Below are 26,529 nucleotides of genomic sequence, written 5' to 3' on the forward strand. Positions count from 1 at the left end.
ATTTCCCTCCGTCCAGCTGCCATTTTCCTCTCCGTTCCCTCCAAATCTTGCTGCTGGGTTGTCCGGACAACGCATGGTCGTTCAAAATTTTATTTGTTTATTTGTACTCGCACGCGCATTTATTCAAATATTCCGCTTTCAGCAAAAAACATAAAAAAATAGAAAAAATAGATTGAAGGAGGGTCACGAAATTGTTGAATTCTTTTCGTAATATTATTTATTGTTGTTATTTTTATTTTTTGTATTAAAGGCCCATTTTCACCAAGATGCAGCTCCACCGCGTTAGTTTCTTCTAGTTAGATGGTGGTTGCGCCACAGGTTTCCAGGCAGACGAACTGGCAGATGTCGATTGGAACGGCCACCGCGGTCGCCCAATTTAACACCTCTGGATTTTTTCTCTGGGGGCGTCTTAAATCTGCTCTTCACAAAACCCAGCTGTAAGGTTTGGAGGGATCGAAGATAACGACTTCAGCTGTGCGCAGGCGAATTCGAGTAGAGGTTCGTATGAATGTCGGAGCGAAGTCCGAAAACAGAGTTCGTTGCTGTCTAGAGGACCGTTTTTCCGTTTAAAACTTTAATAAACGATTTTCCTACGATACTACGTATTAGCAACACTAACAGTTCAGCTTAAATAAGGCCTAGAGTTCCTAGGTGGCGCGGCAATCGTCGAAAGTAGGCTTCTTTCTTCTGCGCGACACTTTGACAAATCCGCTTAAAGCGATCTATTACGCGTTTGAGGAGCTTTCGTGACGGCTTGGGTTCCTCCGGATATCGAATGCCAAACGTTGTGGTTAATACTTTGTTACATTCACCGTAAATAACGAACGCAGTGAGGTGATCTTCGTTTGAATAATCTACGAGCGCCGCCGCGCTTAAATTCTGGCGAGCAGCGCCATCTAGTAACGATAGACGATATTTAAAGTAAATTGTTGAGTACTGAACGTTGAAAAGTGTTTTTTTTTTTTTTAATAAAATGAGAATTGGTAGATTTAGATGTGGACAATTGAATCGAAATTGGTACCAATTTTTGGTGTTGAATATGTATTCGTTGGGAAAATGGGGGGTTCCCATTAAAAAAAAAAAAAAAAAAAAAAAAAAAAAAAAAAAAAAAAAAGAGTTTTTTCCAATTTTTGAACGGTAAATTTGGATTCATTCTCTGAATGCCCTGCGTGGAAAAACCCGATTTAACTTACTGATCCGAGGACTCTAAGGCACGTTGCGCAGCAGCGCAGAATTTCATTGCGAAATACCCGGCCACTTTCGAATGATCAGAAAATACATTCGAAACCCAAATTTTTTTTAGGGGGGGGGGGAATCCTAAATATCTCGAAAACCGCAAAAATGAGGTGCGGAACGCTGTACGCGACAAACATTCACAATGTTCCGCAGAATCGAAACTTGTCACGATGTACGGGGCGTTCCGTTTAAAACGGGCGAGTTGACGTTCCGTGTCCGGTCGAACCGGAAGCGGCGCCGCCACGAAAACGTTCTTGATCAATGGATCGCCTCCACTTGACCACGATGCCCCAGCTGCGACCATTTTCCTAGTCGCGGCTTTCAATGTGCGGACGGCGCCCCGCATCCGTGGGACCCCCGAGCATAGTTGATGCTTGACCTTGTTCGCGGTTTGGAAATGATGTTTCGAGCACTTCTCAACGAAAACCAATAGGGTAAAGTTTGGAAGAGACCTTCACGCGAGGTATAACTCTGGTACAACCTCCTTCTCCCCCCTCCCCCTACGCCGGAGATTTTGGTGGCTGTCCCCCCTCCCCCCGGTCGAGTGGGGGGCGCGTGCCGTTTACTGGAAAAGCGATCCCCCCCCCTTCCGTCGAAAGTAAAGTCGACGTGTTTTGGCACATTTGCCCGTTTTGGCGCATTTGCCCGTTTTCGCACAAGGGCCAGAACGCCGGGGGCGGCTCGTTTCCGAGCGGCCGCGTTCCGCGTACGATACGCGCGCGGGCAAAGGGTCGAGCCAAAAAACGACGATAATAAACTGGGAATTTGTAATTCAAAGGGAATGACAATATTGATATCACATGGTCCGCAGAAACAACATTTTCGCAAAACTCCGCGTTCGTTTTGTTAATAATTTAACGCTCTTTGATATTCGTCCGGTTCAGCATGACGTTGGCTTTCGTTTTTGGAACGAAAATTAAAACCCACGGACATCGACCGTCAAAACTAATATTTCCAGGATCGAGATGAAATTACAACAAAATTTCCCGGTTTCCGCAATTTTCACAAACAACATTATCGTCGATAATTTATTTCACAGTCGCGTTCGTTTGCTGCAACAACCGACGTTATGGAGTGCACCGCGCCCAAAAGTTCGTGTGGAAATTTGTAATTTTCTCGGACGAATAACTCAAGAGTGAGACACCTGAAAGCGGATGGTTGATGGATGATATGTTGAGGACAAGGCAGGTAAAATATAAGCGGATCGCATTTGTAGGCAGGGAGGCCCGATGATAAATTACCCGGGACGGGTTGTGATTTTTCCATCATGACTTCTATCCTATTTCATCTTGAAATATTTCCCCAACTTTCATTTATTACGCGTCGCCCCCAAAGTTACTTTAGAATACCGTCGGAGCGGAGCTTGAAAAATGTATTTCCTCGAAAGGGCTTTCGCTATTAGCCGTAGGAAAGCAGATTTAATTTAAATGTTCGCGGGGAAACAATAAACGAGAAGCCCATGAAAGCTCCCCCAGATCCTCTCAGTCTTAAATTCGACCCGGTGCAAAATTGCCGGAATCTACGAAACCCATTGCGAGAGCCGAATGTTTTCGACGCGCCATTAAATTATACAAACGCGATTTTGATGTAAAATTAACGATTATTCTAAACAGCCCCGAAAAGCCGTTATTACTAATTATTTCGCAGTGGCACAACAGTAAACGCTCATTTTGGTACTTAAGCGGATTAAGTTAATTTCCTTTTTTTCCGGGCCGCAGTTAAGATATGAACGGATATTATGCAGCTTTGTTTTAACACGAGGTCTGCAACAAAGGCACTCGACGTTAATTGCCAGTTGAAACTCGAAGATATCGCCAATTATATTTTGCCTAAGCGGGGGGGCACAAAGGAGAAATCAAATTGGTAAATCGGAGACCGCAAAATCGTCCACCGTGACGGAGACGGGATATTTTTACCGAAACAATAATTTAAATCCACCCGGGAGGAGGGGGTGGAGGGGGGATGGACAGGGAGGGGAGGAGGATGGATGTGGAGGGGGGAGGAGGAGGAGAATGGATGGGAGAGGGGGGAGGATGGACTGGGATGGGATGGGGGGAGGATGGATTGGGATGGGGAGGAGGATGGGATGAGGATGGGATGGGGATGGGGAGGAGGATGGGATGGGGATGGGGAGGAGGATGGGATGGGGATGGGGAGGAGGATGGGATGGGGATGGGGAGGAGGGTGGGATGGGAATGGGGAGGAGGATGGGATAGGAATGGGCAGGAGGATGGGATGGGGTTGAGGGGATGGGGAATGGAGGGGAGGGGGAGGGGAGAAGGGGGATGATTGTTGGAGAGCGGAACTTTATTTATTAAAAACGTTGATTTTTCAGTTTTCCGATATCAGTCCCTTTGTGCCGAACGGGGCCGATGGCGTACGCGCCGTTAACCAGCAATATAATTTTAACGCAATTTATCTCCCGAATTTCCGTTAACAACGTAAAATTCCCGCCGCCAATTACCTCCCGGTCGTCGGCGGGCGAAAAGCGCACGTTTCTCCCTTTGGTCCTCGTCAAAAAATCGCTCCGACATCCCCGTACAATATCGTTCGGTCCGTCTACGTCCCGTCGAGGATCGGACGCCGGCCCGGGACCGCCTCGTCGGGGTGCTTCCTCGAAATTTCGAGAACGAGTCTCGGAGAAGCTCGGACGGGTCGGGTTTGTTACCTTTTTTTTTTGCCGGGCCGCGGCTGAGAAACGAACGGCCGCCACGCGGCCTCGTCTCGACGTGAGGCCGGCAACAAAGGGACCCGATGTTAATTTCCAGTCGAAGCTCGAAGATAACTCCAATTGTGCCCTTGCCTGGGCAAGGGAACGAAGGCGGAACGAAATTGGTAAACAAACATTTTCGCCCGCCGAAGTCCGTCCGCGGACCCGTCGCCGGACTGCGGACGCACGCCCGAGGGGAAGCACGGGCGTAGAAAAAAAAATCTATATTCGGCATAGACAGACCAGAGAATGAGTTGCTCAAAGGCTGATTACGAAAATAAGGCACCCGACCGATTACTGTGCGAACTCGCACACGTGACAGGAATGGCCGAGGGGCTGTAGCAAATTCGGGAAGAATGGAAAGACAATCGTCGCGACCGGACCGTTCCGGACCCTCTTTATCTCACAAGACAAATAAGACAATCTCGCCTCCTTTTCTCTTCGAGTAGTTTATTGAAGTATTTCTAAACGTATTTTTTCCTTTTTCCTTGCTGCGCGTTTCGTCCGCGAAACCATTTCTGCACGGGCGTGAGTGCGTCGGTGACGCACCCGAAAACGCGAAAATTCTCGACGGCCCTTTCGACCCGGAAATGGAAACTTTATACGAAATTAATATAAAAAGCGATGAAATTTTTATTAAAAGCGCAACACTCATTGATTTTTCAGTTTTCCAATATTGGCCCCTTTGTGCCGAACGGGTCTCATCACTTACGCCCCGTTAACTAGCAATATAATTTTAATACAATTTATCTCTTGTATTCCTGTTAACAACGTAAAATCGTTATCGCCAATTATCTTTCGTTAAACAGCCATTCAGCACGTCATTCCATTATTTAATTGGATTTACCATTGTACGGACCTTTTTCGGACCGCGGCAGCTGCAATGCAGCGTTTCGATAACTCCTATCCCACATCCGTCTCAATGCTTGATGTTGTTTGTCACGTGACGGAATAAAGACTTTTATGGTCCACTCGCTTTACAAATGAAAAGTGAGTGAGATGCATATTGATCAAGCTCTCGCCGTTCCTTTGGCTTTCATTTACATCAGTATTTGGTCCTCTCTATGACGGTTTCACGCCGGGACCACCTGCAGTGTATTTTCCTCGATGCTCTCGAATAGTTTAGAAACGGGTTTTCTCTTTTCGGACTTGCACGACATTTCGTCCTTTCCCGTGACCGACGCCCGGCGCCGTTTCGAGATCGAGGACGGCTCTAGTTTCCCCCTTTGTAATAAACACTTGGAGGAATGTGTCCACGTCCCGATCGAGACCTTGAAGCGACCATCTCTCATCAATTTAGACACTTCCAATCGCGGGGTCCACGTCACCTCAACCCACCAAAAACGAATCGTTTCTCCTTTAGATGAATTCCTCCTTTGATGTTGTAATACTTCACAAAAAATCGCGGATTTTTCTGACGTATTTTCCATATGGACAATTTGCGCAAGCTTTCGGGACCGTGGAGTGAACGGGGACAACGGATGGGGTAAAATGAAGCGAAAAAAGTGCAATTGAGAGGTATAATAAATTATATAATAAGTTTTTTATTTTTATTTTACTCGACCTGGTACCCCTGGTACCCCTGGGTCGAGAAAAATAAAAATAAAAAACTTATTATATAATTTATTATACCTCTCAATTGCACTTTTTTCGCTTTATTTTACCCCATCCGGTACCCTCGTTCACTCCACGGTCCCGAAAGCTTGCGCAAATTGTCCATATGGAAAATACGTCAAAAAAATCGCAATATTTTGCCAAGAATCGCATTTTGCCACATCGCAGACGTTTCTGCGTTGTTCGGTGGGTGAAACCGTTACGTCACCCAATGGGAAAACGAGAATTTCGACGAATGTCCGAAAACAGTCTCGCATGTTCGGTCCCATTTAGTTCAGGTCGGGCCAGGTCAGCTGTCGTATTTAGCGGTTCAATTTAGAGCTTCGAAACCGGGAAACGTTTAAAGCTTCCATTGTCGAAATGTAAAATACACAAATTCACTGTCACCCGATTGAGGGTCACCGATCGACCATGAGCTCGTTGCAAAAGAGTCGACTAGAGTTATTTACGTTGAGACCGTTCCAGGCGCCGTTCCAAGAGGAGGGCGGAACGGGCAAGAGTAGAAACAAAAAATCCCGTCCCTAAATGAGATATAGTGGAATCTGCATGAAACAAGTGCCCATAAAGAAGTAGGATACAAAGATAAGAGGCGCAACATTAATTCCAATAAACATACATTAAGCGCCCTGGGAGAGGGTAAGATAAGCTAGAAAAACGTCCAACTATATAATAGTCTAATTGGTCTCGGTGTGTATCTGGCTCCGGCCAGCAATATAGATAGCGATAAAGTGGGAGTTTGAGCATATCTATGTCCAATTACAGCGGAACTCGCATACTAGGACCGTGGAGGGGCATTAATCTCCATTTATGTCTTTATGGGCCGTTGCATGACTATATTGCACCTTCCTGTCACAGATTAAAGTCGTCGCCCCCCCCCCCCCCCTACCCAGTTTTGTGAGCTTCGAAATTTTTTTCTCGGGTCGCCTGTTGTCGGTTTGGAAATTCCATCTCGCAGTTTCCCTCCTCGGTGGCTTCGGTTCGATTTTTATTTTATTTGCGACATCGATGGGTCTCCTGATTGCCGATATAAAATTTTACGACAGTTTCAAACGTGATCCAATTTTATTTACCTTGAGGAAATCGCATGCAATTCTTCAGCAACTTTTATGCCGGCGCGGCCGTAAATTCGGCTCCATCATGGAGGATGCGTCGGCGGTCGGCGTTCGCCTTCACGCAAAGGGGAAAAAAACTCGAAAGTGAGCACTGGTTTACCTAACGGGGTTAAGCTCTCACGTAGTGAAAAACCACTCACTCAATTTACTCCCCATTAAGCTCTAATCCGTCCCTTTTTAATTAAACGCGTACTAATTGCAAATAAGTTTTATTATCCGCCTTAATTAAAAATAAATTTCGAGTAAGCCCCCACAGAGGCTCACCGCCACAGAAAAGGGCCGACACGGAAAATGCTAAATTAAATAGACGCAATGCTGTTGGGGGATTACGAAATTGATTACTCGGGCAAAGAAAAGTTCACACGTTCGTTCTTGTTCTCAGGTAGGCCAATTTCTTGCGCATCCAGGCGGACATATTCATTCTCGGCGATTCTCTCTAAAAGAGGAGAGCCGAGCATTGAAGTCGATTCAGAAAAGTTCGATGAAAACGATCACGCCGAATTAAAAAAAAAATTTATTCCCGCCCTTGTCGAGGCCGTACTGAGGCGTGCGAACGGCGAGCAACCACGCTTGGCTCGAACGAGCCCGCACCAGCTCGAAGTCCCTCTGGCGCGACTTTCGACCAATTTCGAGCCTTCAGCGATACGAGGTTGACACACCCCGTGTCCGCGATCTCCATCGCGCGCCGGACTCGGGTAGTGGACACAAACGGAGAAACCCCCCTCTGATTGCTGGTGGTCTCGCCGCAGCTACCGTGGAAAACGAAGTGGGGACCGTGGGAGGAAGGTCGCCTCGGAAAGTTGACAATTTTCGCCGAACAAAAGAAAACATTTACGCGGAAGATGGTGCGTTCGAACCACCCGAAAACCAATTAATGGATTTTCGAAACCTGGAGAGGTTGATGGGAAAAAAAACCGAAACTCGCACCGGACGGACGACGCGGACAACTTGATTCTCCATCGAGCGGTTATCGCGTCTTAAAACTGAGAAGTTTTCTCATTTGTCGGAGATGAAGCCGAGCTCGTTCCTCCGAACCTGGAAAGATGATCCCGGAATGGCGGGGATCGCCGTCTGGATCCGGACGAAAAAGCCCCGGCTACGTTGAACGTTAATAAATAAATTATTCAGTAATATTAATGTCGCGGCAATTTGGAGACGCAGTAAAGATCGGCGGAGCTTGAATGGAAAGGTTGGAAACGTCCTGGAATTCGTTGAATAGAATTGAAAGAACAACTTTACCTCAAGTAGTTTAACTCGAAATTGTAGCGTTTACTCAGCAATTTGGCGCAGCCGAAACGGAGTAAATTTAAAACTTTCCATGGTAGGAACCTGGTTATCGCTGATTTTTAGATCTTCAGGCGAAATTTCACGGAACGGGGAGAATCTCGAACTTAATTTCGACTCAACAAAAATCCGCACAATAGCCCGACAAAGAGCGGACCCTGGAACCTGGATAGAGATTTCTGTCAGGAAACAGCCCTAAACGCGACACTGCGACAACCACATAAAACGTCTGCACGCTCTTTTTTCTCAAAGCAATATCCAGGGGAGGATATTTGATGCAGGAAGGTCAACCTCCTGATGGCTCGAGAGATTAAGTGGCAGACTGGCGGTAAACGTCTCTTTGAACGAGTTGTTAACAATCCACAACGGGTATGCAGGGTGTTCCGGAATGATGGTCAAGTCTTTTAACAGGTGGCCACTTCAGAGGGCATCTTTGTATGAAGGTTCTCAATTCGGGCCCTTCCCGTCCAAACCTTCAGGTCTCAAAATGGCGGAACGTAATGTTTTTTTTTTTTATATTTTAAAAACGGTCATACCTAGAAATTTCAATTTAGGCACACAGTAGCGGCTGGTCAAAGGCCGTTTTGCAGCGGCGCCTGTGCTCTGACTTATATCTCTGGAGGACGGGAATTGCCAACCCCCAATTTTGCTTTCTCCAGAGGTTCTTCCTGCAACAGCCGATTGCGACAAAATTTCGTTTTTAAATACTAAACATAATTGAACATTTTTTCCACTCTTGTCTTTCTTTCATGCAGCCCAACTGTTCGCGGAAAAAATTACAATAATAGTTTTTCCCGCCCTATTGAGCTCGTAGTCCCGCCACTGGCCTCGGATCAAGAGCAGATAATGAGAAATAAATGGCTTAATTAATTACCAACAATGTGAGCAAGTAAAACTGCCTGACCCCCCAGACAATAAAAAAAAACTAGAAGTGTTCGAAATGTCCCCGGCCTCAAGTCGGGAGAACTCGGAGGCCGGTGTATGGGTGCATCCCGGCCCGTCCCAATCCAACGGCCTGGGGAGTTTTCGTTGAGCCACCGCCGGACAGCCAAAGAAAAACGGGCAGGAGCCCCGTCTTGCTTAAACCACGTCTTTGGTCTTTGGTGGAGAGGCAGATCTTCCGACGACTCGAAAGGGTTATTTTCTGGAAAGCGCAAATATTCAGCTCCTCCTAAGCGCCCAGGCTAGGTGAACGGTCCTATCGAAAACTCTCCAGGATGCCAACCCGAACATTTAGGAAAAAAGTATGTTGATATTTTCCAGTGATGGCGGAATTGGGATTTTCATCGGACCATTCGTGCATGCTGCGATAATTAAGATTACCTCGTCGTGTAAATATGGCTCCATGAGTAAACAGTATTTGTTGTGCGAACTGAGGGTTCTTAATACGTCCGTGAAGTAGTTTCTGTAGAAAATCTTACGCGAAGATCAATAATCTGTGGGTAGCAATTCTTGGACCCTTTTGAAATGGTAAGGACGCAATCCGTTCTTCGACAGTATTATCCAGATATCAGTCGTAGACATCTCCGGGTACCAGTTGCAGGCATATCGAAATACCTGCACGCTCCTCTGACGCTTCTTCCATGATCCGCTTCAAGGAAATTCGAAGCTGCTTGCACTTGCCGGACACCGATTGCACATTTGCCCTTTCTGCATTCCGTTGCTGACCATTGAAAGAACCTGCGGCCTGTAATGGAAAATGAACGAGGACTGAACGTTCGATTACAGGACACGCGACGATTGGGAAGTCTGTCTGCGTGTACTCTTGCGGCTTGAAGGGCATCACCGCGACACCCCGCCATAGATCAAACGCATGTCAGCACATCCTCCATTAGAGTAATTGTTGTGCACGAGGAATGAATTAGTTAATAACAATAATCTTGCGCGTAAACTAACTAAAACGAAATTTACACCGAAAACTATCAATTACGGATCCAATGGCGGCTTGTTGACAGCAAAACAACGGAGAAACGTCAACGCAACTGTCGCCTACTGCGTTTGGCGGCGACCACTGACGTAAGATGCTTAATGGGGGAGGAAAAGTTATTATTGTTTTTTGCGAAAATTGTTGGTTCTATGGAAAAATGTCGAGAGTGAAAAGAGGTTTTGAATAACGTTTGGCAGTTGAAAACGAAGTTTGGTCGAAATCGGCAGTTGCGGGGAAAAGTTATGAAGGAAACAAAATTGGGGGTCGCTAATTCCCGCCCTCCAGATACGCGAGTCAAAGACACCATTGCGGAATAGCCGATGACGTGAACCAAAATTGAAATCTCTAGGCGTAACCGTTTTTGAGATATAAAAAAAAAGCGATTATTTTCCGCCATTTTGAGGCCCGAATATTTTGACAGGAAGGGCCCAAACACAAAGAGTTCTTACAAAGATACCCCCGCTCCCCCAAAATGGCTGGCAGAGTACCCTGTTAAGAGGTTCCGGAACACGCTATACCAGGTCTGCCGGTATGAAATGAGCGCCATTTTGTGAAAATAAAACACCAATTTTAACAAGAAAGGAAAAATTCTTTTTTTTAATATTGACCATTGCTTCCTACACATTTTGACCTTCTTTCTGGCAATTTGCGGATACAGAAATGTGCCTCTTTGACATCGAACCGATTAGACACCCAATTTTCCACTTCTCCGTAGGAATCGAAGTGCTGCTCAGCCAATGCGTGCCCCATCGATGAAAACAAACGGTAGTCCGAAGGAGCCAGGTCTGGTGAATACGGCGGATGGGGTAGCAACTCCCGGCCGAGCGTTCTGATGGTATCCTGAACCGGTGTTGCTCCGCGTGCAGGTGCGTCGTCATGGAGCAGAATTACCATCCCGTGTCTTCTGGCCCATTCTGACCGTTTTTCCATCAATGCATTGGTTAAATTAATCAATTGTTGTCGGTAGCGGACAGTATTAACGGTTTCGCCAGGTTTCCAAAGCTCGCGGTGCACCACGCCTTTCTGATCCCACCAAACGCATGGCATTGCCTTCTTGCCGAATCGATCAGGTTCTGCAGTCGATATCGACGGTTGTCCCGAATCGACCCGGGATTTTTTCCGTTCAGGATTTTGAAAATAAATCAATTTTCCGTCTCCAGCGACGATTCGACGCAAAATTGATTTTCTTTCGTGCCTTTGAAGGAAAATTTCACAGGTGTTTTTTCGGTTCTCCATCTGTCTTTCGTTCGATTCGCGCGGCACCAATTTTCCACACTTCTGGATCTTTCCCGCAGCTTTCAAACGATCAGAAATCGTTCGTTGTGCAACATTTAACATTTCTGCCATTTGCTTTTGACTCAAAGCGTCACCTTCGTCCGACATCGATTGCAGTTCGGCGTCTTCGAACTTTTGTGGTGGTCTGCCACGTTCTTCACTTTGCACATCGAGATTGTTACTCCTGGATCGTTGAAACCATCTTTTGCTGCTGCTTCTGATGAAGCACGATCACCGTATGCCTCGACGAGCATTCCACGCGACTCCGCGGCACTTTTCTTCGAATGAAAGCGGAAAGTTGACGCTTTCCGGAAATCATCGTTTTGTGGTACGAAATTCGACGTTTTTGGCAGAGTGAAATAATATATTGTTATTTTGGTTTAACACCAGGTGTCAGGGTTTGGGGCGCCATCCGGTACGGTAGTCGGTCTCCTCTTGTTTTCATTTATGATAGATTAAGCGCTCAGAGGTACATTAATAGCGTCTCAGAACCGGTTCTTGCACCGTACGTGCACGACCATCCTGGAAGCACATTTCAACAGGATAACGCGCGACCACATGCAGCCAACGGCACTTTGAGGTATTCGGAAGCTGAAAATTTGGATGCTTTGCCTTGGCCAGCTCGGTCTCCAGATTTGACCCCAATGGAGCAGGTGTGGGATGTAATGGGTCGGGGACTTCGACGTTTAGCTCGCCCTCCAGAGACCACAGATAGACTCCGCGAGCAGGTGCAGATTGCCTGGGGTGCAATACCACAGGAAGATATTGACAATTTAATTTTAAGCACGCCACGTCGCTTGCAGGAATGTATTAAGTTAAGAGGAGATACCAGCCATTGTTAAATTATTATTAAATTTTTTCACTTACTCACGGTGATTTTCTTTTGATATTTTCATCGTTTTTGTCTATTACCCGACCCAACGTGATGCCAGAATTTCGAACGTGTACCGTGCGTTCTCCTTGGCGTTGCGGTTTTTTTGAAAGTCACCGTATATTGTTGTTTGTTCGAGGGCTTGATCTGTGCTAAACGCGCTCGTCAGTTTGCACACCAACCAAGCAATAAAAAAAAAAAAATTTGTTCGCAACAAACGCCCTGTATCGCGACGCTGACGTCCCGACGCTCGCCTCATACCGGTGTACCTTGAAAAAATGCAGGAAAATACACGTGAAAACCCGTTGGTGCGCGTTCAAAATCGAGCGGGGGATGTACGAGCGGGGGAGCAAAGCTAAATCTTAATTCCGGGGTTTTAAAATAATTATTGTTTAATGTAAATGTTCCCCCCATATATTTTGCTAATCTTCCGAGAGGAGCAAGCTTCCCAAGATTAACTCGTCCCGTTTAGCCGTTCGGCGCGTTAATTATGCATTTTTGCCTTCTTCAAATATTTATTATCCCCCTCCGAGCTTTAATTACGAATAATCGCACCGACGTGGTTGAATCATTGAAACAGGTAAAAAATTATCGTGTAATGTTTGCGAAAGTGCACCGATTAGTCTGGATCTTATTTAACGTCGAGCAACAAGGGCCCCATCGCCATGGCCACTGCTTGATAACAAGTAATTAATTTCAACAGCTCCATCGCCTCGGCCAAGTTGGAGGGCTTTCGGGTTAAGTACACTGATAACGTTTGTTGGTGCAGACCAACAGCTTAAACTCAAAGATCACTTAATTATCGACCGTCTACTTTGGATTGAGATGACCGACCTGGTTTGCGAGGTGGGTCATCAATCCGCGGCCGTAAATTTTCGAGTTGCTAATGCATCCCCTCGTTCAGTTAACTCCCTCCGGGAGGGGTAGAGGGGGGGGGGTGAGGAGGGGGGGATGAGGAGGGGGGAAGGGATTTAAAAAACATCGGGCAATTAGGACCATTTTTCGCGCTGATTTCACGGGAAAAAAAAAAAAAAAACGCTCCGGCAAGAGGGCGAGAGAAGGAGAGCGGAGGCTTAGGAGTGAGCTGTAATTTGTATATCCTGACACGGCAATTTTTCACAGAGGAAGAAGATTAGTGCCCGCGATTAAAGGGGCCACCCTCAGCCGGAACAGGAATCTCGAGAGTTATTGCCTATTATATTTTATTGACAAAAACCCTCTCCGATCCTCGGGGCGGGCCCACCGGGAAAATAAATATCCCGAATTTTTCCCGAATTACCGGCATTCAAAAGGTACATGCATAATAAACAGGTCGAAGCTGGACATTCCCAGTCGGCGCAATCCGGGGTCCGATACATCGAGAAGGCCCAGCGGCCCACACCACGACGGCCCCTCCAAGACGTGACTCCGATCCCCTTCCGGCCAATATAACCAAATTTCATTTCCATCTCTTCTCCCTCCTAACTGACGATATAAAATCGAGGACAACGACACGGGCATAAACATGCACGTCATAAACATGTTTATGCCCGTCATAACCGTTGTTTTTTAGTGCCGCAGGCTCCTATCAACTGCTGCGACGGTCTGATGAGACTGGCCGAAATGTACCCATTTCGCTCCTTGTTAAATGAAAAAAACGTGTCGGTTGAAAGTGCCGAAAAATGGCGAGACCTGAAACGGCACGGGGGAGGAAAAAAATGATGCGGTGTCGGAGGTGGACGGGTGCGACGGGCACCGGTGCCCGTCGCGGCGTCGGGATGTCCGACGTAGTCGTTATCGACGGAAATTTTCGACTCCGGTTTACCGGCGCTCCGACGAGATTTACCTGTCCGAACACGTTCGAAACACAGTTCCCGACGTTAATTCCTCAACGTGCAACTCCCCTTATTTCATCTTCGAGCGTTAATTTCGACTTGACCTCAGCAACAGCAACAGCAACAGCGGCACAATTGCCGATCGCCCTGTCAGTTACCGGCGGCTTGTCTGAGGCGGCGACGGCGGCGGCGGCAGCGACGGCGGAAACTTTTTCTCCGCAATTAGCGCTGATTTGTCATACTTTTAAACTGCCCAAGTTTGCAGTTTTGAAAAGCTCGAGTTATGTTTTATTGTAGCTCTGCCCGAAACTTGGTTAATTTACTGGCTTCCTTGTTAACTGTCGTAAATTCTCCGGATATCACGTCTACTTTCGCTAACTATCGCCATTTCAACGTCGAACTTGCACGAAACGGGGGCCCCCGGACGTGTCCCTTTGTATGCACTTTTCATATCATTCTCCGAGCCCGGGGCCGACGTGCGACGTTCCCAATTGAACATGTTGCGTTTTCTCAATTAACTCCGGACGAGCTGCGTTCGCGTCTCCCCCAAAAATTGATGTTTGCCAAATCGCCGAGTTGCTTACACATGTCGCCCCCGTCGTTTTTCTCTCGGAAAAGTTTATTTTATGTACCGAGGAAAATTGCCTCATATGTTTGGGTTTTATTAGACGCTTGTTATGCATTTTGTTTGCTCGCGCCAGTGTTATTCTCCATCCCTCCTTATTCGGTTACGATTCCTCCTCGATATAAAATTGGAGAGTCCCATAAATTGGAGGCGAGGCACGTCGGCGAACGTTTAAAATTACAAAGGTGTTCCCCAAATTGGGGAATTCACTGAGCAGAAACGTCCAAATAAATCTCAATAAACAGAGTAAAGGGTCATCTTGGAGCGTCTTAAGGAGAGTATTAGCACTCCCCCAGGGCCCCTAATCCTCTCTATCATTACTGCGCCGTCCTGCGACACTCTTCCTCCAGTGGCACCGTTTAAATCTTGCACGAAACTCGTATTTTTGGGGCTTTTTCGGGTTGCACAACGCCCCTCCAGAAGTATCAGCTAAACTCGCTCGTCGCAGTCGACAAGAAGGATGAATACTAAAATTTAATTAACGTCTACACGCCACTACATCTACTTTGGGTCGTCAAAGAAGCTTTTGCAGGGCACAAGAGGGAGAGAGAGAGAGAGAGAGACAGAGAGAAGGGAAGCTCCTCCACCGAGTTAATTAAATTAGCTGCGCTTCTATTAAATCTGTCTGATGCCTACCTTCATCAAGATTTTATAAATATGTAATTATCAACAACTACACTGGATGAGGCGAAAACTTTCTCGCCACCATGAATATTCAGGTATATCTTCACGTAGGTTTAGAGCAGCTAATTCGTAGAGAATTCCTGCGACGACGCCAAAGTAAATATAATATTCTGTAAAGGGATGATCCGGCAAATGAGGGCGGAAAAATGAAGTGCGCAAATCTACTTATCGAAATTTTCGATACTCCCCCATGCAGTGTGTCTAAAACATTGTTATACGAAGACCGAACGGGTGCGAAGGATTGTCTTCCTCACCTTCGGCATGTGAATTTCTACTTTTTTACGAGTTTCGGGCAACTTTCCACGGCCGTTTCGTCGACGCGCCCCCTAGCGACCGAATTCCGAAGCGGACGAGCGCAGATCCCACGGGCCCTTCTTATTTAAGACGCGCGCACCGCCTGCCGGGAAATCCAGCTGAGCAGCCTCTGAGCGCGCTCTCTTCTTCCGCAATTCGGCCTGCAGGTCTGGTCCCCACGCGGCGCCTTAAACTTCAAAGGCCCGAACGGGGCACCGATTGATAATTCGTTGCGCCGATTTCCACCTTTTCCGGGACGTCAAACTATTTCATGGAGACGTTTTGTCGAGAAAATTTCGACTCGAAGTGGTTCTCCCGGCGGCCGCCCGCACGGATTTTTCTGATATAAAGCCCCGCCGAGGCCCCCGGCGAACTAATAGATTGGAAAAGATTGTTACGTAAATTTTGATACACAATGACTCTTTTGTTGAGAAACAAGTCACCTGTCCTTTAAGTCCATTGTCCCCTCGAGAGGGAATATTGAGAAGACAAAGGACGAGATAAAGAACGAGAATTGTGGCTTGACGACATCCCCCCTGGTCTGGATTTGAGCGCCGTCTCGGGCAGAGGAGTGCGAGGGAGAAGCCCTACAAACTGGGATACGTATTGAAGTTGTTTGGGTGGAAAAATGCGAAAATGGGACGATTCGACCCGTCTGAAGAGCGACGGGACCAACGTCGGTTGGGAAAGTACGGGGCGTTCCGTGAAGAGTGCGCCAAAACAATCTTATGGTAGAAATCCTCTTTTGGGGATTTAAAATCTCGTGGAATGCCCTTTTTGGCGCCCTTAAAAGAAAAAGACACAAAACTTGGACAAGACATCTTCAAAGCTGCTCGATTCGCTTAAAGAAATGCAAATATCGAAATTTCCTTTAACCCCCCGTATATTCGAAACGAATCAAGTTTTCACAAGACTTGTCGGGTTCGCTCTTATTGTTTTGACGTCTAGCACTCCATTTTGGCGCCTCCTTCGCGCAACGCCCCGTATAGCCTGAACTAAGCTGAACTACCATAACGCACTTGCAGCTGAAGCCTCTCGCCCCGTGCCAGGCACGGTGCAATGTACCGCCGCTTCCGGAGGAAAAATCTCGAGTGATCGTCCAGGACGCAACGACACCCTCGCAATGGAGCGAGCTCAGGTGACTCAATCGAACGGTTCCGTGACACTTTCCGCCCGTGGAAAGGACTCGAGGGCGAACGAAGGCGGCGCCCGTCTCTCGCCGAGTTTTGGCGCAGTTCGAAGATTTCCTCAAAGCAGACGTCTAACGCAGGGCCGGTGGTGGTCAAGGATGTCTCGAGGTCGGGACTTCCCGGAACTGACCTTTTAAAAAAAATCGCACTTTCGGCAACGGACAAAGACGAAAAATCCTCGGGAGCGGAGAGAATAAATTTGAAAGTAACTGCAGTCGACACGACGCCACAAATTGTAAAATTCAACGTTCTGGCGTGGTTTATTGGACTCATATCCACGGGACGTCCGCACAGACGCCACCTAAACTTTATCGTTCTTTGACGGTTCGTAAATGACCGCCAGGGCAGGTGGGCCCCCGTTAAATTATCGGCCAATTTTCGCGTTCAAATACCCACCAGGAATTATTATTTGTTTTAGTTCAAGAGAGAAAAATGTCGTTTTCCTCGATAGTTCAGTAGCAATATTTCCTGATTGAGCGTGGGCTTGTCACCCTGTCCCGGGCAATATCGAAGCGCAATACAACACTAGTTCGAGTGCCAAATATGTCCCGGAGGAATTCTTTTGTGTTGGGCCCCTTTGAAGGGCCGACGTTCACTGGAATACACTTTTTGCACGTCAACCTGAAAGATGAAAGCACTCGGCGAGTGTTGCTCGGAATTATTTCACTTGAGAACGCATTTTATGGGATATAATACAGAGTCAGGGACATAATTCCCTTTTGAACCCGAACATTGTCGACGTGCTTGCTCAAAGTGCGAAAAAGTACCACTTTTCGAGCTTTTATCTTTTTCTCATCCAATAAAATTCGTCCGATAACTGGGACGACGGAATGCCGAAACGTAAATCGCGCCCCGCTCCGGCTGCTGCCCCCATTGTCTCCTTTGTCCTTCGGTTTCATTAGCTATTCCGGTAACCGAGCTCCGAAAACAGGGAATAAATCGACGTTTCCGTCATTTTTGCATGTGCGACAATAATCCATAACTCACCATTGGAAGTCGCAAATCGCTTCACATGGTTTTACATAAAACGCTAGGGGTCGTGCCGCTCTTCGGCGTTAGTTTCACAAATTCGGCGCTAAACGGTTAACGTGGCGCTCAATGGTTAACATGGCGCTCAATGGTTAACATGGCGCTCAACGGTTAACATGGCGCTCGACGCTTAACATGGCGCTCGACGCTTAACATGGCGCTCGACGCTTAACATGGCGCTCGACGCTTAACATGGCGCTCGACGCTTAACATGGCGCTCGACGCTTAACATGGCGCTCGACGCTTAACATGGCGCTCAACGGTTAACATGGCGCTCAACGGTTAACGTGGCAACATTATTCCTTGATCGTGTTGCTGGGTCTACGTGTCGCTCTTTTGAAGGTCCGAAATAGTTCGAACCCGAACACTGTCCGTTAGTGGTGGTGGAGAATGCCAGGGCGGAACCACTTTTCAAACTTCGATCACTAGAGGGTTCGTCCGACAACTGGGTTAGCAGGGTGCTGGAACGTAACTCGGCATGCGTCGACCCGTTTCGGCCCTTTTAACAGTGTCAATTTCAGACATCTGACGTAATCACGTAACGGCGCAATTATCATACGTCGATGTCACGTACAGGGTCCATCACCTGAAACTTCTCAGAACTATTGTTTGGGATGTAACGTGGAGTGATGTATCTGTTTAAAGGCCTTCTAAAACCCCTTAAAAATGGCCCGAGGAATATTCGCACTTGGTGACGTTAGAGAGATAAAACGATTTTTGCAAGTATTTTTTGACTCGCCCTGTATAATGAACATTCCTTCATGGTTTGAGGCCAACTTCGGTCTTCTTCAATTTATCTCATTATCGTGTATGCGTCGTTTCCACTCATTTCCAATGGAAAAATCGGCGTCGCTGCTTCCTGCTGGCTATTTTCGCAATTCTATAAATTGCGATAACTTTTCAATAATTAATTAATCTAACAAAAGTAACAATAACGATAAACCCACATAAACATAATAACAAATAACAACCGCAATGGCATTAACTTTAATCCGATTACCGAAATTGAAAATATGAACAGTAACCGGACAGCGCCCATAAAGGGTCCGTTACTTTACGTCTCCATGGTAACGGTTCTTTGCTTTAACGTTTGATATCTTCGATGGTTCATTAATGGCATATTTAATGGAACGTTTACTTCTTCATTTCTCGCTATCGTTCAGTTTAGTAATTTCGAGAAAGCCGATACGGCAATGATTTATGGAGAACGTCGAAAAGTCTCGATTAGCCTGTATAGTGCGAAAAAGTTCCTGATCGGTGTCGTCCGGACCATAAAACTTTTAAAACGTTAATAACGAATGTCCATCTATGGTGCTTTCAACAAGCCAAAAAGGAACAGAAGTCGGTCCATCACAGGGGATAATCGGAATATCGTTGGTGCCGTTGCGGCCATGGAGGAAAATCCGAATGTCTCGGCTGCGTCACTTAGTGGAGACACAACTTCAATACCTTCGAATGCCGCGATCTACTTAAACTTCCTACAAGATCTTCTGCCGAATTACTTGGAAGAAATTCTACTGGAAGAAATGCGGAACACTTGGTTTCGCCGAGATGGCGCTCCGCCCCACAAAGCGAATCCAGTGCAAAATCGTTTGACTGAGAGATTTGGAGGCCAGCGGCTCGGCAATTCCGGATCCATCGAACGGCCAGCGCGATCTCCAGACCTCAATCCACCGGATTATCCTTTGTGGGGTTTTCCTCGCAATTACGTGCACCGACCCCGCGATATCGACAAACTGGTGGATTGGAGGACGCCAGGGATGCCATGTCCAGGAGTGTCCCATTGCAGCCTGTTAGTGGCGAATCGGGCAGAAGGTCCGATTGTTGTAGTTCCCGTCACGGTCAGAACTTTGAGGGCTATTTTAAGTATGTAACGTAGAAAGTGTTAACCACGGGGACTTCGGACTTTCAAGTTGTTTGTAGATTGTCAGTTCAACGCACATAGGAGTTTTCCATTACGTTTACTAATTTTTGTTGTCATTTTTACTTTTAATGGATTAATTAATCATCGAAAATTTGAATAAAATTCATGGAATTGCGGCGACAGTTGAGAGACGAAGGCAGCGGCGATTTTTTCGTTAAAAATCAATGGAAACAAGGCAAACTTGGAAACGACGTAGATTGAAGAAGACGAGAGTCGGCATCGCACCATGCGGCAATATACAGGGTGTCTCTAAAAGGTCTGTACAAAATTCTACCACAGATGTCTGAGGTCAAAACATGACGATTTAACCCAATTTATCTTAGTCCAAAAGTGGCCGGTTTTCGAAATACAGGGCGTCAAAGTGAAAACAAAAAAAAGCAAAAAAATTAATTTCTTGGTTGGTAATGCTGCTATCTACACAAAATATCGGCGGTTTTTGGGGATAAGAAATCAGAATCCGTTTACATTTTCGATGCACAATGTAGAGGGCGTTGTCAGCGCTCGACGAGCCCTCTTTAAAAGGGCATAACTTTTTCATCGCCCGGTATAAAATTTATTTATGACTAAACTTGTGTTTTCCTACATTTTTTAAGGAAAAAAGGTCTCTTGTCAAAAATCTCTACGAGGCTTCCTTCTTGAGATATTTGAAGCTTAATCCGACGCGAGAAATTAAAATGGACTTTGTTCATCGATTCTTCGTCGTTCTTTAAAATGTTTACTGCATTTTGAATTCGTCCCCATAGCTCCTCTTCACTATTTGTGGCCGTGAAGTATACCACGGACTTTAGAGTCCCCCATAAAAAATAATCCATCGGAGTTAAATCCGGTGAGCGCGGTGGCCATGGTACCGGAGCATCATTTCCTCTACCTATCCTATATTTCCACACCCTGTATATTATACGGGGCAACTCGAAAAAATAGTCGCGAAAATTCGCTCTATTCGCGAAACGTCAAGGGCGAATTTTTCCTGGGACAGCCGCCGTGCAAATTCGAAAAATTTCAAAAAGACCTTCAGTTTGATGTGTCGCTCGGCGTTTCATCTGGAAGAACGAAGAAGACCCCGGCCCGCGGGAGTTTCGGGCGGCGGACCCTGCACGCCAACTGAGGGGGGTCCGCCGCCTCAAACTTGACGTCACTCATTTTCCAACAACAGAAGCAACAACCAGCGAAATCGGCCTTCTCCAGTGTCTCGAGTGGCATAGAATTAAAAATTTCAAAGAGATATCGACCGAGCACAGGTACTCGACCGATCAGCCCACTTATTCTAAAGAGATTTTAAACGCGAATGAGGAAATAGATTGAAAATATTGAACGATTTCTTAGGACAACAAGTGGTTCGAGATGTCGTTCGGCGTCGCGTGTTCAAGTGGCATGTTTGACGGGCGTCGCGAGGCGTCTCTAATGAGCCGATTGCATTTAAAGCGTCCGATAATGGCGTTGCGTGATTCGAGTCCCACCTTGACAGTCAACTGCTCCGATTTTTGGTCAATTATGAACCAGTCGGGGACCTGTTGATTTCCTGGTTTTGCGCTGCAAAAAGTGGCTTAATACAATTAAGCTTCTGCTCGTTGAAGTGTCAACGCTTCTTTAATGGAACCTCCGGAGGCACGCAGGCTTGGTTCGTGTAATTTATTCACTTCTGGGTTGGTCTCTCCATAGAGACGTGTTCGTAGTGCGAGGGCTGATGCAAACCAACATTCCCTTCTCGTAATGATTATCTTTTACGTTTGTTCTCTCGTCTCGCGTGGGAGCTCGTCAGGAAAATCCCTTTAAAATGGCAACACAATTTTCCCAAATCGGACTCTGCAAGTGCGACATTTTTACGTAAAATTTAATCGAAATCCCTACGAGCCTACGTACATCCGGCCGCGGACTATTCGCCGACGCCAAACGAGATCTGCATTTGTGAACCCGGCGATACGTGAAAAATGTTCCTCTGGTTCTTCAATCTGCGAAAGACCTCCGAAGAAGGTGCTCACTCCGTGCGATCGTGCGTTTAGTTATGTGAAAAATCGCCATTTTGCAAAATGTAAGTCGACCATCTTCGTTAACCGTCAGACCATTTCATTCGATTTTACGATTTCCCAGGAAACTCTTTCTGATGTGTCTAATCTGCTGCATGGCGGAATCGGCCAAAGTGATCCCCACTTCGACCTGCAAGTGTTGGGAAGACTACCAAGCCGAACTCGGAGACTCGAGCCTTCAGTGCGTAGCCTTGGGTGCGTATACGTACATACACAACGAACACTAAACGTAGTACTAGAGCGTCCAGAGATGATTAGCATTCCAAAAGCTCATTTTGGCGAGAATACAAAACAGATTTAGACTAGTTGCACCGCTGCCGTGGACGTTCACACGGATACGGGGTGGCACGAAATTGCTTGTTTTTACGTGGACGTTTGCACGAACTACAGGTCGGATGTTCGATTCGGTGAAACCTCTACGAAAATTACGCGTTTTCGTTCCTCAAGGGGACGAAGTGCTCTCGACCTCTGTAAAATGGAAGCGAATCTCATGATTGCTCATTTATACCCGTGCAGTGGCTCCCGGGTGGGGTTCCGGAACCATTAAAAATTTTGCCGCCGCCCCAGCCCAACCGAAACCGGGACCTCCCGGTTTGGACCAAGGAGGGGAGACATTTCGCGAAATCCAGAAGTCGTACCTCGCGAGCCGCGGACGTCTCTAAATCGCCTATTTCTACACGTCTGTGTAAAATCGAGCTATTTCCTCACCGTTTCGCGCCCGTTCGAAATTTGTTGTTGCGGGATTTCCGCCCCAGAATTGATTTTACTCCACAAACAACGTCACGACTCTTTGTTCTCTAAGAAAATATTATCCAGGCAGCAATTACAACGACGGGGATGTCTAATTGGGGAGACAGCCGTCTCCACAGCGCAGAAAATTCTCGTCTAATGAGGGAGAACTGCAGAACGAACGGGAGCAGCTTTCGCCTGGCCGAATCGCTCCGTCATCGAGAGTACCTTGAGCGCGCTCTCGGCCGCCCAACGCTCGTTCGTATCGTCGTTTCCGTGCGCGTCGTCTATGGAAAATGCTCAAGCTTCGCTCAGCTCGAATCGACGAACGATGGTCAACTTAAAATATTATTTCTAGATCAGTTCCACGTGATGCCCTGCAACATGCCCAAACTGCCGAAATGCGAATGTTCGGGGGGAGTGAGCAGCATCCTGAAGGATGAAAGTGGCACTTGGTGCACGAAGTACACCAAAGGGGAGGAGCTGATGCGGTGGCCCTGCGAAAACGTTGCCGAATGGGACGACTTTTTCCGGAAACATCCCAATTTGCTTTAAATTGTCTATAAAAAGGGGGAAAAGGGTATATAGGTTGAATAAATAAAGGCGGATTTGCTTGAAATTTGTTGGAAAAATTCCTTTGTGTGAAAGGCTAAACATCTGATTCCGCGGATGAGGTACAAAAATTCACGGTTCAGCAAGTTTTTCCACTATTTTCAGGGCGGAAATTTAATTTTTTCATCCCGACTATTCCATTGAAAGAAGAAAACGACTGATTTATCCGATTCTCATTTATCACGCATCGCCCGTTCTAACTATAAATTGACACTACCCCTCGCCCTTTGAGCAACTACCCGCCAGACGTTCCATTTCGTCCGTTTCTCCAATAAGACATTTTGAAAATTGACCCTGCTCGTCCAATTCCTCTTTCACCGATTCGGAATGTGACGATAAATTCAATTTTAGTTGTACAATAAGTCCGACGACGCCGTGTATGATGAAAACAATCTTTCCCCCTGATTGGGGCGCTTTGTTCGGTCCCAAAGGTCAAGGGCGGAGTGCAATTTCCGTGGCGCGACCGCTAACAAAAACAATTATTAAACTCCACACCGATATTATGTAAATGGCATGAAGGAAGTTTCGCAGTGAAAACGCCGGAGAAATGTTTATATGGGGCGCAGCTGCTCACTCTCAGCACCACTTAATGCGAGGATTTGTATTTTATGTCATTATGCCCGACGCGCTCTTGGAACTTTGTTTGATGGTGTTTTTTTTTCCCTCCCTCCATCAAAATGCCCCGAAAGTGTTGTTAGAATTCTCCACCGAAAATGTTTTCTACATTCGCCCCTATTAGGGGTGGATCGGGTGCGGCGGGTGGAGCGTGCGGCGACGGCCACGAGAAACGGCGGTTTTTTCGGGGCGGGGCGCGTCGAAACGGTCGCGAAACGAAGATCCTCCTGATGCCGCTTTTTTCCCACCGTACTGAGATCGTTACAGTCCGCCGAATATCTATTGCTTCTGAGACCGCGGGTTTTCCACCCTGTGCACCCATCGAATCGAAGGGACGTCGGGCGAAACGGCGACGTTTCACTCCTCCGTGCCCGGTGCTCGGTTCCCGCCCATACCAACGGTCTCACGTTTTATTATTACTGCGAGAGGATTTTCTCGACCAAACTAATAAAACGTTATTTGCGATGAGAGCACTCCTATAATTTCCTTAAAACATTAATAAAACTACTTCGGGCGCTGTTTAATATCTTCTCCTCCGTCACATTTCGTCCCCCGACGGACGGTGGGGGCGGGGGAACGGGGCGGGCACGATAAACAAACTTATCCGGTAAAAAAAAACCGGCAATATTGCATCATCAAAGGGCAGACTTATTAATCAGCTAATAGCGAAAATACATCAGAGGACTGTCCGGAGAAGGATGCGATAATTAATTGTAAAAAGCCATTAAGGAGGTCTTTCAGGGGCCGGCTCGCAACAAAACTGCAGTAGATTAAGGGGCTCAGACATAAAGTCGTGAGCTGACGGTGAAAACACTCTCATAAATCCTTTCGACCGGACGTCGTTTTATGGAAACGGGGCACTTTTTTAACCTCGTTTATTTCCGATGTCCTGAAATTATTTATAAATATCAGGTAGCGCCGGCATTCGTTGGCCATGCATAATTCTCCAAGGTATGACACACGCCCGATGATTTTGGAATTTACGCTTCGTGTGTTTTTTTAACACTTCCTTCGTCGTACCTGCTTATTTTCCGCGAAAATTTTATTCATTTCGCCAGATTGCTTCGCATTGCTCCTAGGAACCGCGCTCAATGACCGCGCCCTCGGTGAACACGCTCTCAGTGGCCACGCCCTCGATGGACGCGCTATAAATGGCCACGCCCTCGATAAACACGCCCTTGACGAACGCGCTCTCGCTGACCACGCCCTCGACGAACGCGCGTTCAATGACCACGCCCAGTCCCATCTGCCACATACACTCTCTGCGCTGTGTGAGAAAGGGGCGGCAACGTTGACATACCTCGAGAAATGTGCAATTCATTCAGAAATATCTTATTTAAAAATAGCACAAGCTCAAAGATTCCACCGTTCGGCGGTATCCAGAAATGCGCAGGGTGCGTCACGAAGTGGCGGTGAATTGAAATTACCATTTTCTCATGGAATGGCACATTCGTTACGTCATTTTCCGATCCTCCCTCACGTTCCGAAGACGTTTCACGTAACGTGTCCTGTGGCTAATTCTCGCGGCTTAGGGGCGATCGCAGATGTGAAAAAAACTAAACGAACTTATTTCCATCGGATTAAGTGCTCGAAATGATGCGAGAAATCTGGTGATCTCGGAGGCCCCTCTAAGTGAGATTAATACGGGCGATAATGGCTTGTCTTTTATTGTCTAATCTATCCGGTAATCTTCTTCCCGTAGTTAATGCGCAAAATGAGTCTTTCAGAAGGGGAGCGTGTTACCTTGATTATGATGAGAGGTTTTGGTGATGGACGGGGTTCGATCATCGAAACAGCAGAACTCTTCAACGCTACTTTGTCCGATAAAAATAAAACCAATGGCGAAATCTACAGTTTTAAGGACCGTTTGTAGCTGCGAAAAAATGGGAAGTTCTAATGGTAAAGTTCGTTCCGGCAGTCCAAGAGCGATAATTCGTAATGAAAGCACTTTAAATACGTCACTGCAGTTTGTTGAAGATCCACAACTACCATTAAGAAAAGCTGCTGCACAAAGCCACATTTCGTGTAAGTCCATCAGAACTATGTTAAAGCCAAGGCGGTGTCGCCCTTATAAACTTACTTTAACCATTACTTCAGCCCCATTATCTTTTCTGATGAGGCAACTTTTGATGCTAAACGAGGTTATTATTCCGTATAATCGTCACTGGCAGCAGAAAACCTCTATTGGATGTGGGAAGCACACACGGAGTTTATAGAAAATCAACCTGTGGGCCGGAGTCGTCCCAAAAACATCATCAGGATCTTTCTTCGTTGAAGGAAATCTGACGTCAGAGATGTACCACCGATTACTAGGAAATCGAGTTGTACCAGCCGTTGTCGAAATAGTGGAACCACATTTCCTGTGAGCGTGGTTCCAACGGGATGGTGCAGCTCCTCATTTCGGGCTGCAGGCGCGAGTCTACTTGGATGAAGTGTTTCCTGGCGGGTGGGTAGGTCGTGGAGATGAAATGGGATGGCCCCCCGAACGACCGGACGTGATGCCCCTTGATTATTTTCCTTAGGGCCACTTAAAAAGTGAGGTGTGTGCCGCGAAGCCGGTAAATTTAAACGAGCTATGAAGAAGAATTACCGTGGACTGCTGTTTCATTAGTGTTGAAATGCTGGAACGGGTTGCTGGGAAATTCTATTGCAATCCAGCTATGGGTCTGCGGGGGCACATTTTGACCACTTGCTTTAATAAAAATAAGTTTATTTATACAGGAACCATTTTTTTTCGTTTTTTGATTAATTCTGCAATAGCTGCCGAATGGCCGAATTAACCGTAGGATGGGGCGTGTTCAGAATACGAGGGCGAATCGGAAAATGTCGGAAACAGTTTGCCGTTCCATCACGCAAAACGTAAGTTCGATTCACAGCTACTTTGCGACGCACCTTGTATATTTCTTAACACCGCAGACTGGCAGAACGTTAAAACTTCAATTTTTGTATTAAGTATTTTT

At 46.7% G+C, this 26,529-nt stretch overlaps 2 protein-coding genes across 8 annotated transcripts in view; one reads left to right on the forward strand and one right to left on the reverse strand.

Annotated features, from left to right (window-relative positions):
- Positions 1–26,529, reverse strand: part of LOC136343772 (zinc finger protein 541) — a 217,966-nt gene that overhangs the window by 96,809 nt on the left and 94,628 nt on the right. The window lies entirely within an intron of this gene.
- Positions 21,514–22,959, forward strand: LOC136350588 (uncharacterized). The gene is made up of 3 exons (XM_066302471.1): positions 21,514–21,618; positions 21,678–21,808; positions 22,701–22,959. Coding segments are annotated over exons 1-3 (330 nt in total). The 5' UTR covers positions 21,514–21,616; the 3' UTR covers positions 22,898–22,959.

Source organism: Euwallacea fornicatus, chromosome 1, assembly GCF_040115645.1.
Source record: "Euwallacea fornicatus isolate EFF26 chromosome 1, ASM4011564v1, whole genome shotgun sequence".
In the NCBI taxonomy this organism is placed as follows: Eukaryota; Metazoa; Arthropoda; class Insecta; order Coleoptera; family Curculionidae; genus Euwallacea; species Euwallacea fornicatus.

Bases quoted from the DNA above. Each gene is read 5' to 3' on its own strand.
- LOC136350588 (XM_066302471.1), top strand. The intron at 21,809-22,700 runs GTGCGTATACGT...TATTATTTCTAG, and splicing joins CCTTCAGTGCGTAGCCTTGG to ATCAGTTCCACGTGATGCCC.